A 16,217-nucleotide genomic window follows, 5' to 3' on the forward strand; every position below is an offset into this window, starting at 1 on the left:
AGCTAGAAATAACCTTAATATTTAATTGTATAAATTGATAGCCAGAAGGTCAATTCCAGCCAATAGATAAACCTATTTGGCTGCATACATTTAAAATTGTTTCTTTTTAAATTTTTTTTTAATTTGTAGCTTAACATTAAAAAATCAAGATATTTCCCATAAATATCTAGATTCTCAGTTTCTTTTTTAAAAGTGGAAGATCAGTCGAAACTGGACCCACAGTCCCACAGGGTAAATTTTTTTTTTTTAAGATTTTATTTTTAAGTAATCCCTACACCCAGTGGGAGGCTTAAACTCACAACCCCAAGATCAAGAGTCACATAGTCTGCCGATTGAGCCAGCCAGGCGCTCCAACAGAATAAATTTGGTGGGAGCAGAGTGGCAGGTACCTTCTTAGAACCTGGTCTGAGCTCTCTAGTTTGCCAAAGTCCCCTCCATTCCCCTTGTTTCCCCCTGCCCCCAGCCCCCGCTTTCACTTATGGTTCTATCAGATCTCTCCAGGCACTAGAGTTTGTGACCTCTGCTTTCATAGCATTGCTTTATTTTATTTTATTTTTTTAAGATTTTATTCTTGGGGCGCCTGGGTGGCTCAGTCGTTAAGCGTCTGCCTTCGGCTCAGGACATGATCCCAGAGTCCTGGGATTGAGCCCCGCATCGGGCTCCCTGCTTGGCGGGAAGCCTGTTTCTCCCTCTCCCACTCCCTCTGCTTGTGTTCCCTCTCTCGCTGTGTCTCTCTCTGTCAAATAAATAAATAAAACCTTAAAAAAAAAAAAAAGATTTTATTCTTAAAAATTTTTATTCGTTTATTTGAGAGAGAGAGAGAGGGAAAAAAAACATGAGTGGGGGGAGGGGCAGAGTGAGAAGCAGACTCCCCACTGACTCAGCGGGCTCCATCCCAGGATCCTGAGATCTGACCTGAACCAAAGGCAGACACTTAACCGACTGAGCCACCCAGGCGCCCCCCATTGCTTTATTTTAAAAGATGAGGCATCAACACCTTAGAGAAGCTGAAATGATATCTGTGGGGAGGAAAAGATGAGGTGGGGTAATCAGATCTGTCACTCAAACAGCCTAGGGAACCTGTAGAATGACTGAATGACCGTAGCTGAGGCCACAAAGGACAAGTAAGCAGCAGAGTCATGCCCAGAATTGAATTTCAGTCTTGTGCTTGCCCCACAAGATCTTTTAGCCTGTCTGAAATTGTGTGTCAATTTCTGCTAGGAGGCCTCATTCCACCCAGCCAACCCTAACCCTACCCCAAATTCATGTGTGCGTGCATGCTCCCGTGGGTGAATATGTGTGTATGATAGTTTATTTAGTCTTAATTCAAACTCCAAGAAATCAAAATTAACACCCTTGCCTGTGAGCTTCATGAACACACCAGGAAGAATTCACTCTGGAAATCTACATCATCTGCTGTGCTTTATCCAAAGTAACTTTTTAACCTGCTCTTGTTCTGCTTCAAACTACTGTTCCACCCTCACAATTCCATGATTTCATTTGGGGAGACTGAGTCTTCAAGCACTGCATCACGTGCTACTGTTGGAAAGCAACTCGGGATGCTTTTCTCTTTAAGCACGGCTTTTCGTGTTGGTCTGATTGATGTGTTCTCACGAAGCTTTCTCTCCAATTCATGGAAGAGCTGGGTCTGTATCTTCTGGAAATGCAGAAGGAGAAGAACTGGAATAGAGGTCACCATTGGTTTCAGATACCACCGACTTCAGTTAACTTCAACTTCCTAGGCTGCTTTTAATATTCAGCTCTCTGAGCGAAGCCCTGAGGTCAGAGGTCATCTCCAACTCCAGGATGGCCAGAGAAATGCTGGGCTCTGAATTATCCGGCTCTTCAAGATGGAGCTGAATGGAACATTTTCTTACTAAGCGCCAGTCCAGGAAATGCTGCCCACCATTTGATCGGTTTCCCCAAGGTGACTAGCGCACTTATGGTTAAGACTGTCCTTTCCAGAAACCTTTCTACATCTCAGGTAGCAAGGGCTCTATCCTTGCAACAGTATGAGGCATTAGGTTGTGATGGCGAAGGCCAGAGGGCAAAGGACTTTGGTTTGGGTTGGTTGCTAACCTGTGGGGTGAACTTGATTTTCTCATCTATCTGTCACTGAACTCATCTCCAAGGTCAGTTCTAAGTCTAGGACACAGCTAGGGAGGAGACACACATAGGCTTGAGCTGGGGCCCAGACCCAGCATGACAGGATTGGCCCAAAGTGGATCTTTTAGAAAGACTGGGCTTGGAAAGAGCAAGCCAGCCAATTATGTGGCCTTGGACAACCTCTCTTAACCTCACCTTCCTCATCTGTAATGCCTGGATAATCAAGATGGGCTGGCCAGGCCATGGTAGCCGTAACAAACCACAGGCTGACACGTAATAGGCAAACAATCATCATGGCTTCCAACGTTGAATCTCATTATCTGCTGGCACTTTACCTGGACTATGTTATTTACTCTTCTCAACAGGTTCATAAAGGAAGTATCCTCATGATTTCCATTTCACGGTTGAGGAGATTGAGGTTATGAGGGGTCAATTCATTTGCACAAATTTAAATGCAGGATGCTTTTCTTTCCAGTAACTCATTACAGTCCTGCTTTTTAGCATTCCCTCTGGCCTTCTAACAGCCTCACACTTTAAGTGCCACATTCACGTGAGAAATACAGCTTTGGTCTGGACTTTGACCAATTAGCCTCTCCAAATCGTGAGTCTAAAGATCACCAACAGCAGCTATACCTCACTTCATCTCCTTTTATTTATTTATTTTTTTAATTTATTTATTTGACAGAGAGAGACACAGCGAGAGAGGGAACACAAGCAGGGGGAGTGAGAGAGGGAGAAGCAGGCCTCCCGCAGAGCAGGGAGCCCGATATGGGACTCGATCCCAGGACCCTGGGACCATGACCTGAGCCGAAGGCAGACGCTTAACGACTGAGCCACCCAGGCGCCCCTCATCTCCTTTTAAAAAGTAAAACGTTGCAGTTTTATTCTCTGCAGGATAATTTTGCTATGGCTGTGTTTTTGGCTCTTTCAAAGCCCCTTGTGTTGTAGTCTCAGCTGCTCAGGTGGAAGGTAACAAAGGAGCTCATTGATGGCTCAGTTTTGACTTTCCAAAGGCTGGTAAATTCTTAACATGAATATGGCCTTGAAGTCAACTGGGCTAAGCTGCAGTGTATGGAAAAGCCCTATTTACCTAAAGTACACTGATTTTTTTGTTGCTTTCTGTGAAAGTAAACTGATTCTCCTGTGGGCTTCAGAAAGAAGACAAAAATCCATTTCTAACCTTTCTGAAGGAGTCTCATAGAGACCCCTGGAGGTGGAAGCCTGGCGGAGGGGGAGGGGCGGGGGGGGCGGCCCAGGGAGCCAGCAGCTGGTCTCAGGGAGCAGCCCAGACCCGAGGACAGATGAGCTAAAACAAAGACCCGAGGAGGGCGGAGAAGGTCAGAGAAGCCGGCCTCCCTTGCCCCACAGAGGGCCACTCAGCTCTACCAGGTCCCTGCCGACAACGCCGACCGCCACCTTTGCTTTCAGGAACTGCCTACAGGATACAACTTCCCTTTCAAAAATGTCCGCAGCACGATTTGTTTACATTTACTGAAAAGGCGATACATGAGCCTGTGAAAAGCTCACACTGTACAAAAGGATAGACCATGGAAGTCCAGCCTCCCCTGAGGCAGCCAGTGGGAGCAGTCTGTCCTTCCAGGAACATCTACAGATGCCCAGATATTCCTAGAATTCCACCACCAGCATCACCCCCAACAAATGGGATGCTTCTGGTTTGTGCCTGACTTTCCCAGCTTGACGAGACTTCGGCCCCTTCCTCTCTCAGCACAGATACAGCTACATTGTTCTGGAGACATGCAGAGTATCCACTGGATGCAGGCGCTGGGCGGCCACCCTCCTGATGACAGCATTACGGTGGCTCCAGACTTCTGAAAGCAGTCTGGCTGAGACCCCTGGCTGGGGCAAAGGATGATTTTACCCACATTTAGAAGTGTGTCTCTAGGATTCATGACCACACATGGAATCGCCGCGTCAAAGGAGATATGCATTTTAATCTACGAGGGATATGGCTAATCATTCAACCACAATCTTAGAATCGTAGCTGGGGATTATCTAGTTTGGGTATTATCTCTTTTCTGATTGTCTTTGGACCCCTCCACGTCCACAGTGCTTGCCTTGGCCAGACTAACGAGGAAGGTAGGACAGGAAAGGGAGTGAGAGAGAACAAAGAGAGACACAGGATCTCCATGTGCCCAGCTCTGCCCCATTAGGGCAGCTCAAACAAACACATACCACCGGTTTTCCAGCTGGGGAAACTGAGCCCCCAGGAGTGCTCACAGTAAAACCAAGACTAGAGCATGAGTCTTAGTGGCTGCTAGTCAGAAGGAGCAGAGCCTCTGGAACTTGAAGAAAGTTGTGATCACCTGCAACCAAATGGACATTCAGACACCTCTGACTGAATCAGGAGCTTCTCTTTGTGGAGGTTGTGAGTCAGGAGACCAGATGGGGTTCAGGTATCTACATTTACATCTCTAGAGCAGTACTTCTCAAAATATTGCACTCAAGGAACAGCTTTGTTGGTTTGTTTTTTTTAATTTCCAATCCACTTTGGACTGATACTTTTCAAAAGGGGATCACACTATATAACCAGAAAAATTAAAAATTTCAAAGACATGCAAATCGTAAATCCCTTCCTTTTTTATTAATCTCAACAGACCTAACTTAACTCAGTCAAACGGCTATATACAAGTTTCTAAACACTGACTCTCAATTTCTGTTTTTATCTCGTCATGGAATGGTACCAAATGATAGTCCCAGTCCAGGGTCCATGCTTTGAATAGCCCTGTTTAGGGTGAGAGTGATGCAGAGAGTAAAACACTATCTTAGGTTAACATAAGGTTAACCTTAAGTGGTGTCACAGAAAGAGCCCTGAGAGTAAGAGTCAAGGGTTTCACTCCTTCCTGACTCACTGTCTACTATAAAATGAGTCCCTTTCTTCCTCTCTCTGGGTTTCATTTTTCCCATTTATAAAATGGTTTTTAACCTGCCCATTGCAGCTGGGTGTTCAGATGATCTAATAAGGTGATAGAATTTTCCCTGGTTAGGGGAATATCCAGTATCCCACTGCCAATATCCCACTTCCCGTTAGGAAGTCATGTAACTGAAAAAAAAAAAAAAAAAAGGAAGTCATGTAACTGAACAGATCTACTTTAGAGGATGGGAGTTTTGATGGTGCAAGGAGGTGGGAAGGATGGAAGAGGTGGAAAGTGGGTTGGGGGGCATGAAGTAAGTTTGGGAGGACAAGTCTGGAAGAGCTGACACAGCAAAGAGAGCAGCTGAGTGATGGGAGTCAAGGAGAAAGGGGGGCTGGAACGATGGAGCTGAGCTCTGCAGGAATGGCTGAGTTGACCACAACTCTAAATGGACAGGAGTATCCTTTCCACCTCCCTCTCTCCCTGGACTCCAGAAAGCAGTCTTTCTCTCTTTCTCCTTGTGCTCAACCCCCAGCTCCCCTTGGAACACTTCCTATCCCTCTTTCCCAGATCCCAGCCCCTGCCTGGCCACGGTGGGCTGGTTTGAAGGTTAAGCACACTGAATCACGAGTCAGCTGAGGACAGTGAGCTCCAGAGGCAGCCGGGATACGCCCTGAGAGGGCCAGGCTGGTGTTTCTGGAAAACCACAGGGTACTCAGTAAAGAACAAGCCCTGTCTCATGGACACCCTTGTGCTGAAGTTCTGTCTCTGGCTCTCATGTTATAGATTTCTTTATCTCTTTTGTCTAGGAAATCAACTTTTACAAGGTCATTGACTACATCCTACATGGCAAAGAAGACATCAAAGTAATCCCGTAAGTTTCTCCTCAAAACAGGTAGAATGGTAAGCATGTTATGGATGTCCATTGATACTCATTCCAAGATCAACACTAAGCAAACCCAAGAGGGCCACACACTTGGTCAGAGACAGGAAGAGCAGTAAGGAGACAGTGTGGAAGAGTAGAAAGACCATACGAGTTGGGAAAAGACGCTGCATGTTGTTGAGTCAGCTCCTGGGAGTTCCGGTCTCAGGCCTCAGTTCCCCGTCTACAGAACAAGACGGTGGGATCTGATTAGGGCTTTCCAGTGGTTTCCTGTGGAGGCACATCTGGGGCCCAGCCAGGGAGGTGAGGCAAAGGCAAGAAGCTGGTGCAAGGAAAGCTCATTCTCTGTTGTCCTCTTCTTAACGGACCATGGAGGATGGAAAGGCAAGAATTCCCAGAGGGCAAGGCTTCCACCTCCCTGTACGTGGTAAGGACTCCAAGGCCATTTTAAGATTCTAACAGTCAAGAACCTTCTTTAGTAGAAGCTTGTACTTTTTTGTACTTTTTTCGGTCAGTAGGTCACTGTCCGAAACCTAGCTGCTTTGCTATCTATTGAAACCTTCTCTGTGCTAACAGGACACTCACAGTTCTGCCTTGAAGCCGGCTCACTTTCTGAACTGACTTGCAGACACCTCCAGGCCAAAATCAGACTCTGGGATTTACCTTCGGTCACCTTAATCTTTAAACAGTGGGTATGAGAGGCCACAATGGGAGTTGACCTTGGTCATCACTGGACTGAAGGATGATAATCCTGTCACACAGACAATCCAGTTCACAGGTTTATCTGTAACTGGTTGGGGCTGAGAAGTTGCTTCAAGGTCCTTAGTTTCTGGGTTCTCTCTGTTCATTCCTGTTTGCATGAAAACTGATTCTTTTCTAAGCTTATTCCTCCCTCCCTCCTTCCCTCTCTCCCTTCCTTCCTTTCTTTCTTTTTTAAGTAGGCTCCACACCCAGCATGGAGCTCAACGCCGGGCTTGAACTCATGACCCTGAGATCAAGACCTGAGCTGAGATCAAGCGTCAGACGCTTAACCAACTGAGCCACTGAGGCACCCGTGTTTTTTTTTTTTTAACCTTGTCAAATGCATACTCTTTAACCATTCTAACTTCTTTTCTAGAGCTATAAGTTTATTAAACTCTTTATCTGTTGTTACTAGTTACCACAGGTCACAGTTTTCCACAGTGTTTTACCACTGTTTATCAAGCATCATATCCTTCTAGCTTCTGATAACACACACTCACTTTGCTACCTTCCACACAGTCCCGAAGCTATGTCACCTATTTTAGGTTCTTTGTTATGGCAGCACCCTGTTTCTGAGAGCAATTTTTGTATCGGCCAAAGCAGGCCAGGCTACATTATGGTAACAAAACCTTAAGACCTTAGTGGTATAAACAGTAAAAACTTATTTATCATCCCACTGCCTGCAAATCGCTGGTTGGTGGGTGTGGCTGGAGTATCCTGCATGGACGGTAGCCAGGCAGGGACCACAGCTGGTGGAGCAGCCACCATTTTGAACCTTGCGAGGTTGACTAACTTGCCAGAGGGAAAGCGAGAACACAACAAAACACACACTGGCTCTTAAACATCCCTCCAGAGGGGGCGCGCTTCACTTCTCACGTTTCACTGACCGGAGTTAGTATATGGCCGCACCCAACCTCAAGTGGACAGAGAATGCAACCCTCTCATGTGCCAGGAGTGAGAGCCAGAATATTCGCGGCTATCCTAAATGACTGCCAAAGTATACGCCATCTGTACAAATACTAAATAAATGGTTAATCAAACCAAAAGAAGACAAAGTAAGGTTTAGAGAGAACATAGAGCAGGTGGAAAAAATAAAAAGTGCACATTAAGGTAATATTTAAACCAAAATATATTGATAATTACTTTAAATGTAAATCAACTAAATGTTCCAATTAAATGACAAAGATTGCCGGCCGGAAAGAAAGAAATCTATCACATTTCATTGATTCTAAGATGCATCATTTTCTACTTTTTGACATTTTTTTTTTTTTTAAGATTTTATTTATTTATTTGACAGAGAGAGACACAGCGGGAGAGAGAGCACAAGCAGGAGGAGTGGGAGAGGGAGAAGCAGGCTTCCCGCCGAGCAGGGAGCCCGATGCAGGGTTCGATCCCAGGACCCTGGGATCATGACCTGAGCCGAAGGCAGACGCCCAACGACTGAGCCACCCAGGCGCCCCCTTTTTGACATTTCTGGAATAGAATCAATGACACTGTATGATGGCTGTCAGCCAGATGGCAGTTAATGATGTAACTATTATTGCCTGTTTACGTATGAACTTGGCATGACCATTGATATTGTTAGGACTTCAGTTGAGTTATGTGCACTATTGGTTGTACCCACATTGAATTTAATTGCCATATAAAGTTAAAGAGGGGCGCCTGGGCAGTGCAGTCAGTTAAGTATCCGACTCTTGGTTTTGGCTCAGGTTGTGATCTCAGGGTCATGAGATTGAACCCCGTATGGGGTTCCTCACTCAGCTCAGAGTCCGCTTAAAACTCTTAAAACTCTCCCTCTCACTCTGCCCCTCCCCTCTGCGCTCTCTCTCTTTCTCAAATAATCTTTTTTTTTTTAAGTAACTTGAAGAGATTATATACCATAATGCAGCACTGAAACAGAAAGTTGCTTTGAATGGCACAAAAAGATAGGAAAAGTGTGGAATATAAAAATCTATTTCTAGGGCGCCTGAGTGGCTCAGTTGGTTAAGTGACTGCCTTCGGCTCAGGTCATGATCCTGGAGTCCCGGGATCGAGTCCCGCATCAGGCTCCCTGCTCGGCAGGGAGTCTGCTTCTCCCTCTGACCCTCTCATGCTCTATCTCATTCTCTCTCAAATAAATAAATAAAATCTTAAAAAAAAAAAAAGACTATTAATGGCTGATTTTCTTAAAAAAAATCTATTTCTAAATTCTAAATTCTAAGAGATCCCTGTTGATATTAATAAGGTAATAATTACAAGTTCAAAAAACATTGCATCACAGATGAACTGGCAGCATTTTATCTTTCTCGTTACATGTAGGAAATGGTCTGTCTAGGAACAGTTGACTTGCTAGGTATGAAGAAATACTGTACATCCTGTTTATAAGAGACCTATCTAAAAGACAAGAATGCAGAGAGGTTGGCAGTAAAAGAAAGAAAAAAAATATATACATGCAGATGCTAATAGAAAAAACTAATATAACTATGTTAATATCAGATATCAGATAAAATTAGATAATATAACAAAGAGCACAAGTAGAGATATAGTCAATTCTTAATGATAAAGGGGTTAATTCACCTGGCTATTACTGGAAGATATTACAATTCTAAATCTGTATACACTTCATAACATGGCCTCAAAAAAAAAAGCAAAAGGTGACAGCAATATAAGAAGATATAGGCAGATCCATGTTTGCTAATTGATAGGAGGAGCAGACTAAAACATAATATAGAATATTTAAATAACACAATTAAACTTAATTGAATGGATATAGAGAGAACACAGCACTCCATCCCCAAAACCAGAGGACACTCAGTCTTTTCAAGCATACGTGTGACATTTATAATAACTGGTGATAAATGGGCCACAAAGTAAACTTCGTATTTCAAAAGACTGAAATAATACATAGAATGTCCCCTGGTCACAATGAAATTATCCTAGAAACCAATAACAAAAAACTAATTAGAATAGTCTTCATATGCAACTAGAAGCTAGAAGGCCAGGAGCCCTGTGGATGTAGTCTATACAGATTGGCCTCCTGGCACAGGGAGGGGAGGGTTCAAGAGTCGATCTGGAGGGACAGACAAGAGCGGTCTATCACATCATCTCAAGAAATTAACAACAAAGGGCGCCTGGGTGGCTCAGTCATTAAGCGTCTGGCTCAGGTCGTGATCCCAGGGTCCTGGGATCGAGCCCCGCATCAGGCTCCCTGCTCCATGGGAAGCCTGCTTCTTCCTCTCCCACTCCCCCTGCTTGTGTTCCCTCTCTCGATGTGTCTCTCTCTGTCAAAAAATAAATAAAAATATTTTTAAAAAAAGAAATTAACAACAAATCAGCAAAAAAATAAGCCCAAAGAATAAACATAAGCCCAGAAATTAAAACAGAAAAAGACAAAAGAACGATTCATGAAGATCTTTTTTTTTTTTTTTTTAAAGATTTTATTTATTTGACAGAGAGAGACACAGCGAGAGAGGGAACACAAGCAGGGGGAGAGGGAGAGGGAGAAGCAGGCTTCCTGCGGAGCTGGGAGCCCGATGCGGGGCTCGATCCCAGGACCCTGGGATCATGACCTGAGCCGAAGGCAGGCGCTTAATGACTGAGCCACCCAGGCACCCCCGATTCATGAAGATCTTAATGCATCTTTCCACATTTATATCTTTTCTCACAACAAAAAAGTATAATCTTACAATAAATAAAAGATAATAATACCAAAAATTGTAATATTGTCATGAGGGATAAATAAATACGTAAAGCACCCAGCTTAGTGCTCGGTGCGTGGTAGGAGTTCACTGTAGATGAGTTCCCTCAGTCTCTCTATGGAATTAAGCTACCTCTTTCTGTGTATTAATGGAGGGAAAAGATGGTGCCTGCTTTTGTTCAGCAATCAGTGTTGTCCCTTTTCTTGGATAATCACACTCAGTGTGCCATCATAAAATGTATTCATCATGCTTTTTTTCCATGTCTAAATTTGAAACATTAAGATGCTTAGACAAGATTTGGGGCTCATTCAGGCATAGGCAATGTAAGCAGGACTTGAGAGCCATGAGAGTAGAGAGGGGCAAAGACCCAGATTCAAGGTTTTAGTCCAACTGTCCCTACATCAAAAGTTACCAGTTGTCTTTGGCCTTTACAGGAATCCACCTCCTGATCATTGGGCTTTAGTAAGTGGTCTGCCCACTTATGTTGCCCAGAATGGCCTGGTAAGTAACACAACTTGGAAGAGGGAGAGTCTTGAATCAGTTGGAAGAGTAAAAGGATTTCAGATCGAGAGAGTGGGAAACATGATAGGAAGTGTGGGTCTCTCAAAGCCTGACTCTCTCATTTCTCAACTCACTTGACACTTGGTCGAAGGACATGAACAGAGAATTGACATCTGAGGAAATATGAAATACACAGAGAAATAATCCTTAGATGGGAAGGTGCTTAGTCTCACTGACAATTAAAGATACTTGCTCGTGTGTCAGGGACAAAAGCAAATGGCAGACTGGTCTCCCAGGCTCACCACAGACCCAGTCCCAGCCTCTCATTCCAGAGACTCAGTTGCCACTCTTTACCCCTCATCCCTGCCATATTTCCAGCTGTACCATGTACAGCAGAGCTCAAATGCTCCATCTCCCACCACGCCCCACCCACTCGGGGTCAAAAATGGAGTAAGCATCCCCTGCCCTAGAAAGAAAGGTCTTGTCTGTTAGCTGCACATCACCCCCATATTTGAGCCCAGTCACCCCTTTATCCTTCCCCAGGCACACACTACTCAATGCTGCTCACATAGCCAGAAGTTTATATATTGAATATTTTCTAGGTACCAGGCACTGTCATTGGCTTTGGGGATAGACAGATAGATGTACCAGATACAACTTCTGTTCTGAAGCTCATAATCGAAGGGGGAGATATTTTAAACAGATTCTTATATACAATGTGATGAGGACACAAGAGAGATATACTGGGTATATTCTAGGAACACAAAGTAGGAGGCATATAAACCAGGCTTTTCTTCCTAGAGTGTTAGTCTGAGTGGTTTTAAAATAAATAGGTTATTAGGCGGGCAGGAACAGGAAAGGGGATTCAAGATGAAGGCAACAACGTGAGCAAACCCAGGCCTGGAGGTTTGACTGGCATGGTGTGTACAGTCCAGTGTGGCTGGAATATTAGGTTTGAGAGAGGAAGAGGTCAAGAGATTGGCATAGTCAATTTTCATTTTAAAAAGATAACTCAGAGAGATCTGAAGGGATTAAGAGGCAGAGCACAAAATATATCCTTATAAGCAAGAGAAAAGGAGCATCTCAGCAAGGGCACAGACAGTGAAGAGTACCAGCATGGCACATAGCCATTGAGTGCCTAGGAGCCACGCAGTAAATAAATCTGCTCGTTTGATACTCACACAAGTCTGACAGACAAGATGGAGAGAGGGAGATCAGGGATCAGATCTAATACCGGGAGGGTAAAACTGGCAGGACTTTGTGATTGTGAGCAGAGAGGGAGGGAGAAAGAAGAGTCAGAGCCAATTTCGGGCTTCTGGGTTGGATAAGTAGTGCTGCCATCAGGTTTGGATGCAAGATGAGGAGGTAAGTTGCAGACAAGGTGACACTGAGACATTTTTCGGCAGCAAATGTCCAGTAGGCAGCTGAAGAGATGACTCTGAAGCTGTGGGAGAGAGGAGGGACGGAGATGGGGATTTGGAAGATATCAGGACCAGATGGTACCTGAAACCATGTGTGTGAATGAAGTCACCAGGGAGAGTGAGAGGGACCTGGGGTGGGATACTGTTGGGATGCCAGCATTTAAAGATTAGGTGGAGAAAGAGGAATGTGTGAGGGAGGATCAGAAGGAGGGCTCAGAGGTATCTGGAGATCCGGGAGCGAATAGTGTCATGGAAACCAAGGAAGTAGAGAGATGGCCAAATGCAGCAAAAATGATCTAGCGAGATAAGAACTGAAAACCCTATTGAGTTTGGCAGTTAGATCACTGGTGGCCCCGATGAGAGCATATTTGGTGGTGAGGTGGATGTGGAGACCAGCATGTGGTCTGCCAAGGTGTGAATGGGTAATGAGGAGGTAGAGAATCGCAAAAGAAAAGAACAGGAGAAAGCCTGGATGGTTGCTACTGGGACCATGTTTGGGTCGAGGGAGGATTTCATTTTCCAGGATGGGAAAGACTCAAGCAAGCTCATGGCTGAAGGGAAAGAGCCCTCGGAGAGGTTGGAGATCAGGAGGGAACAATGGCAACTGATGGAATTGGTCTAAAGAGAGGCCAGTTCTGGAACAGGAGCAGAGACTGCTCACCCTCTGAGACCATAGGATGGTCAGGGCCAGTGGGACTGGCTGGGTTACTTCAAGCTCATATTGGTGCCTTTTTGAGAACTAGACAAAAGTACCACTTCTCAGTGGACAAAAAGAGAAAGACGAGGAGCATGGCTCTGCAAACAGGCTGAGTCAAGAATAGGCTGGATTTCAGCTCCCAGTCAGCCCCTCAGTGAGATGTTTTTGTGCAGTACACACACTATGCAACTGTACACAGAGGTCCCATGGGCAGGGCTCTGGAGTGTCAGCTAAGTCTCCTATGTATGGTAGGGTAAACTGGTTCAATTTTTAGGAGAGGAGTCTGGCAACATAAAACCAGAGCTACAACACCTTTTATTTCTCATTCTCCTTCTGGGTTTATACCCCAAGAAAAAACTCCTTCTTTACAAAACAAACAATACCAAACCTAAGTGTAATTGGTTTAAAGATGCTTGGAGTGGCATTATTTACACTAATAATGACAAAAATTGGATACAATCCAAATATTTAACAAAAGAGAAACAACAAAATGAGATACCATACGGCTATTAAAAATGACAAACTGTAGCCTCAATTTTTTCAAAGCTTGGAAATGACTAAGGAGTGAAGCAAATGGCAAGAAATAATGTTCATAAGGTAGCTTTTCTGTTCAGTAGCCTCAGTTAATCATTGAAAGCCATCATGGGCATGTCTACCTGAGGAAAAGAATGTGAACGCCTTGGGCAAGGACGTAGCGTTTCTGAAGATAGCACACAGGGCTCACTGGGAATGCTATCGAGTCTAATCACAGCTCCATTATTTCTCTTCATGGCTTTCAGATTTGCAACATCATGAATGCGCCTGAGGAGGACTTTTTTACATTCCAGGTAAGTCATTATTTCTTTGGTCTCTTAGTCGTCTGATATTTTTTCCCCCAAAGAGGGTTTGAATACCCCCAAAGAGGGTTTGAATACATTAAAATCCATCTATTTACTGGGAAGCAGTCTCAACAAAGTAAAAACACGGATGGAGGGGTGCCTGGGTGGCTCAGTTGGTTAAGCGACTGCCTTCGGCTCAGGTCATGATCCTGGAGTCCCGGGATCAAGTCCCGCATCAGGCTCCCTGCTTGGCAGGGAGTCTGTTTCTCCCTCTGACCCTCCTCCCTCTCATGCTGTCCTCATTCTCTCTCTCTCAAATAAATAAATAAAATCTTTAAAAAAAAAAAAACACGGATTGGAAAAAAACCATGTGCCCATGGAAGTGGGGAGGGAGTTACTTTGGTAAATTCCAAGGTTCCATTTGGTTTTAATGTTCACACGCTTTACTTTCTGGCCTCTGGACCTTTGCTTATGTTGTTCCCCTGCCCCGGAACCATCCTGTCCTGCCCAAATACTCTCTGCCCTTCAGTACAACCTCAAATGCTATGAAACTTCTATGAAGTCTTATTCTGTTTCCTCTGGCTAATATCATTTCTGTCTCTTTGGGATTTTCATGGAATACTGTTTAGCACTCCATTTGATTTTATCTGTCTTTTTCACAAGTGTTTATGGAGGGCGTTCTCTGTGCCAGGATTTGACACAGGGCTACACTGGCCGCAATGGTGGATCAGACAGACATGGTCTTTATCTCCATGGGGAGAAAGGCCATGGAGTGCTGGTCAAAAAAGGACAGAAGGATAGAGGAGGGAATCTTTCTGGGGACCTGACTTAATCTGGAAGGAATCAAGGAATGTCCCTGAGCAATTATGTTGGGGCAGCAAAGAAAGGAGAGAAGACTACAGGAAAGAGAGAGCTTGTTGGAAGGACGTAGAGTAGCCCTATGAATCTAAGTGAGAGGTAGCGTGGAGAGTGGCAGGAGGAGATTCTAGAGAAGTAGACCAAAGCCAGATGACACACGGCAAGGACAGATGACACGTGGCCTGGAGTTCTCCATACTATATTCCCCTTACTTTATCTTTTATTACCCTTCTTTGCTTTCAGATTAATTCCTCTCAGCAGAATATCAGCTTCCTTTGGTCAACGGTTGGGCCTTATCTTTCTTAATATCTTCAGCTCCAGGTGGCCTATCAATATTTGTTGAGGTTAGCCCGCCAGATGGAAGAAAAACAAAGCATTAGCAATTAGGAAATAATTAAGAAGAAAATAATGACTCTTAGAAAAATTAGTGAATTATTTTTTTACTCTTTGAGGAACATCATGAAAGAGCTCAGCAAGGATATCCTTCCAAAGTTAACATTGTATGTCTTGTGTTGGAATTTTGATCGTATCCGTGTGACGAGCTCCAATTGTTGCCGAGAGCGGCTAACCTGACTATAACCATACAGAACTTGGTCCCTACCCAATTAATTCCATTTACCCACATTAAAAAAATCAAATCTGATCTTGTTTTTAGATTCTAGGCTTCTTCCTCCAACTCATCCTCTATAAAGTAGCCTGAGTAATTTTTCGAAACTCAGGCTGCATCAAGTAACTTCTCTGCTTAAAAATCCTTAATGCTTTCTTGTTTGGCTTTCAATAAAACCTGTCTCCTTATCATGGCCTTCAGAAGGAAGGGGTTCCCCGAAGGTTAGGTAGAGACTTGGGGGGAAGGCAGAGCTGGAACTCATGTTTCCTGACCAACAGCCCCTTGCTCTTTGGGCTGTAATCTGCATCCTCCTGGAGTCACTTTCCCACCAGGTGCTGAGTTCCAGTGTTACTGAAATCATCATTATCCTCATCACCATCTCACCACCTTAAGAATCTTAGAACTTTGGAACTGGAAGACTCTCCAAGTACAGGAAGCCTTCCTTGATTTCCTTCCCTCCTCTGGTTCCCCCAGAACCATAAGAAGCTCCCCACCTGCTGTGCAGTTGCTCGCTTACCTTCCAGATTATGAGCAACCTGAGGATAACTTTTGTGCCTCATTTGCCTTGGTTTTTTCGATTTCTAGCTCAGTTAAACGTTTAATATTTTATGAATCCATGAGAAAAGAGCCTAGAAATGACCTAGTCTAGTCATTGCCATGTTATAAATGATAAAAGTGAGAGGCTCAGACAGAGGGGAAATGACTCATAAAGGGACACCTTACGACTGACCGAGATATTTCAGCTCCCTTGTCTCATTTGTTCCGTGAGCCAGAGATTCTTGCTACCATCCCCATCTACAGATGAGACAATTGAGGCCCACTGAGATAAAATGACAGGCCAAAAGTAACCCAGGAAGTCACGTCAAGAGTCAAGAGACAGGGACGCCTGGGTGGCTCAGATGGTTAAGCGTCTGCCTTTGGCTCAGGTCATGATCCCGGGGTCCTGGGATCGAGTCCCGCATCAGGCTCCCTGCTTCTCCCTCTGCCTCTGTCTCTTATGAATAAATAAATAAAATCTTAAAAAAAAAAAACAGA

General features: G+C 44.4%; 1 protein-coding gene across 1 annotated transcript in view; it reads left to right on the forward strand.

Moving 5' to 3' along the window:
• PDE6A (phosphodiesterase 6A) overlaps positions 1 to 16,217 on the forward strand; it is a 57,207-nt gene that overhangs the window by 14,618 nt on the left and 26,372 nt on the right. Inside the window, exons 6-8 of the mRNA XM_045887797.2 lie at positions 5,789 to 5,853; positions 10,715 to 10,781; positions 13,679 to 13,726. Coding sequence (XP_045743753.1) covers positions 5,789 to 5,853; positions 10,715 to 10,781; positions 13,679 to 13,726 — 180 coding nt within the window. The remainder of the gene's footprint in view (positions 1 to 5,788; positions 5,854 to 10,714; positions 10,782 to 13,678; positions 13,727 to 16,217) is intronic.

Source organism: Mirounga angustirostris, unplaced genomic scaffold (assembly GCF_029215605.1).
Source record: "Mirounga angustirostris isolate CCGP_5_RB_7025 unplaced genomic scaffold, mMirAng1.0.hap1 SCAF_7, whole genome shotgun sequence".
Taxonomy (NCBI): domain Eukaryota; kingdom Metazoa; phylum Chordata; class Mammalia; order Carnivora; family Phocidae; genus Mirounga; species Mirounga angustirostris.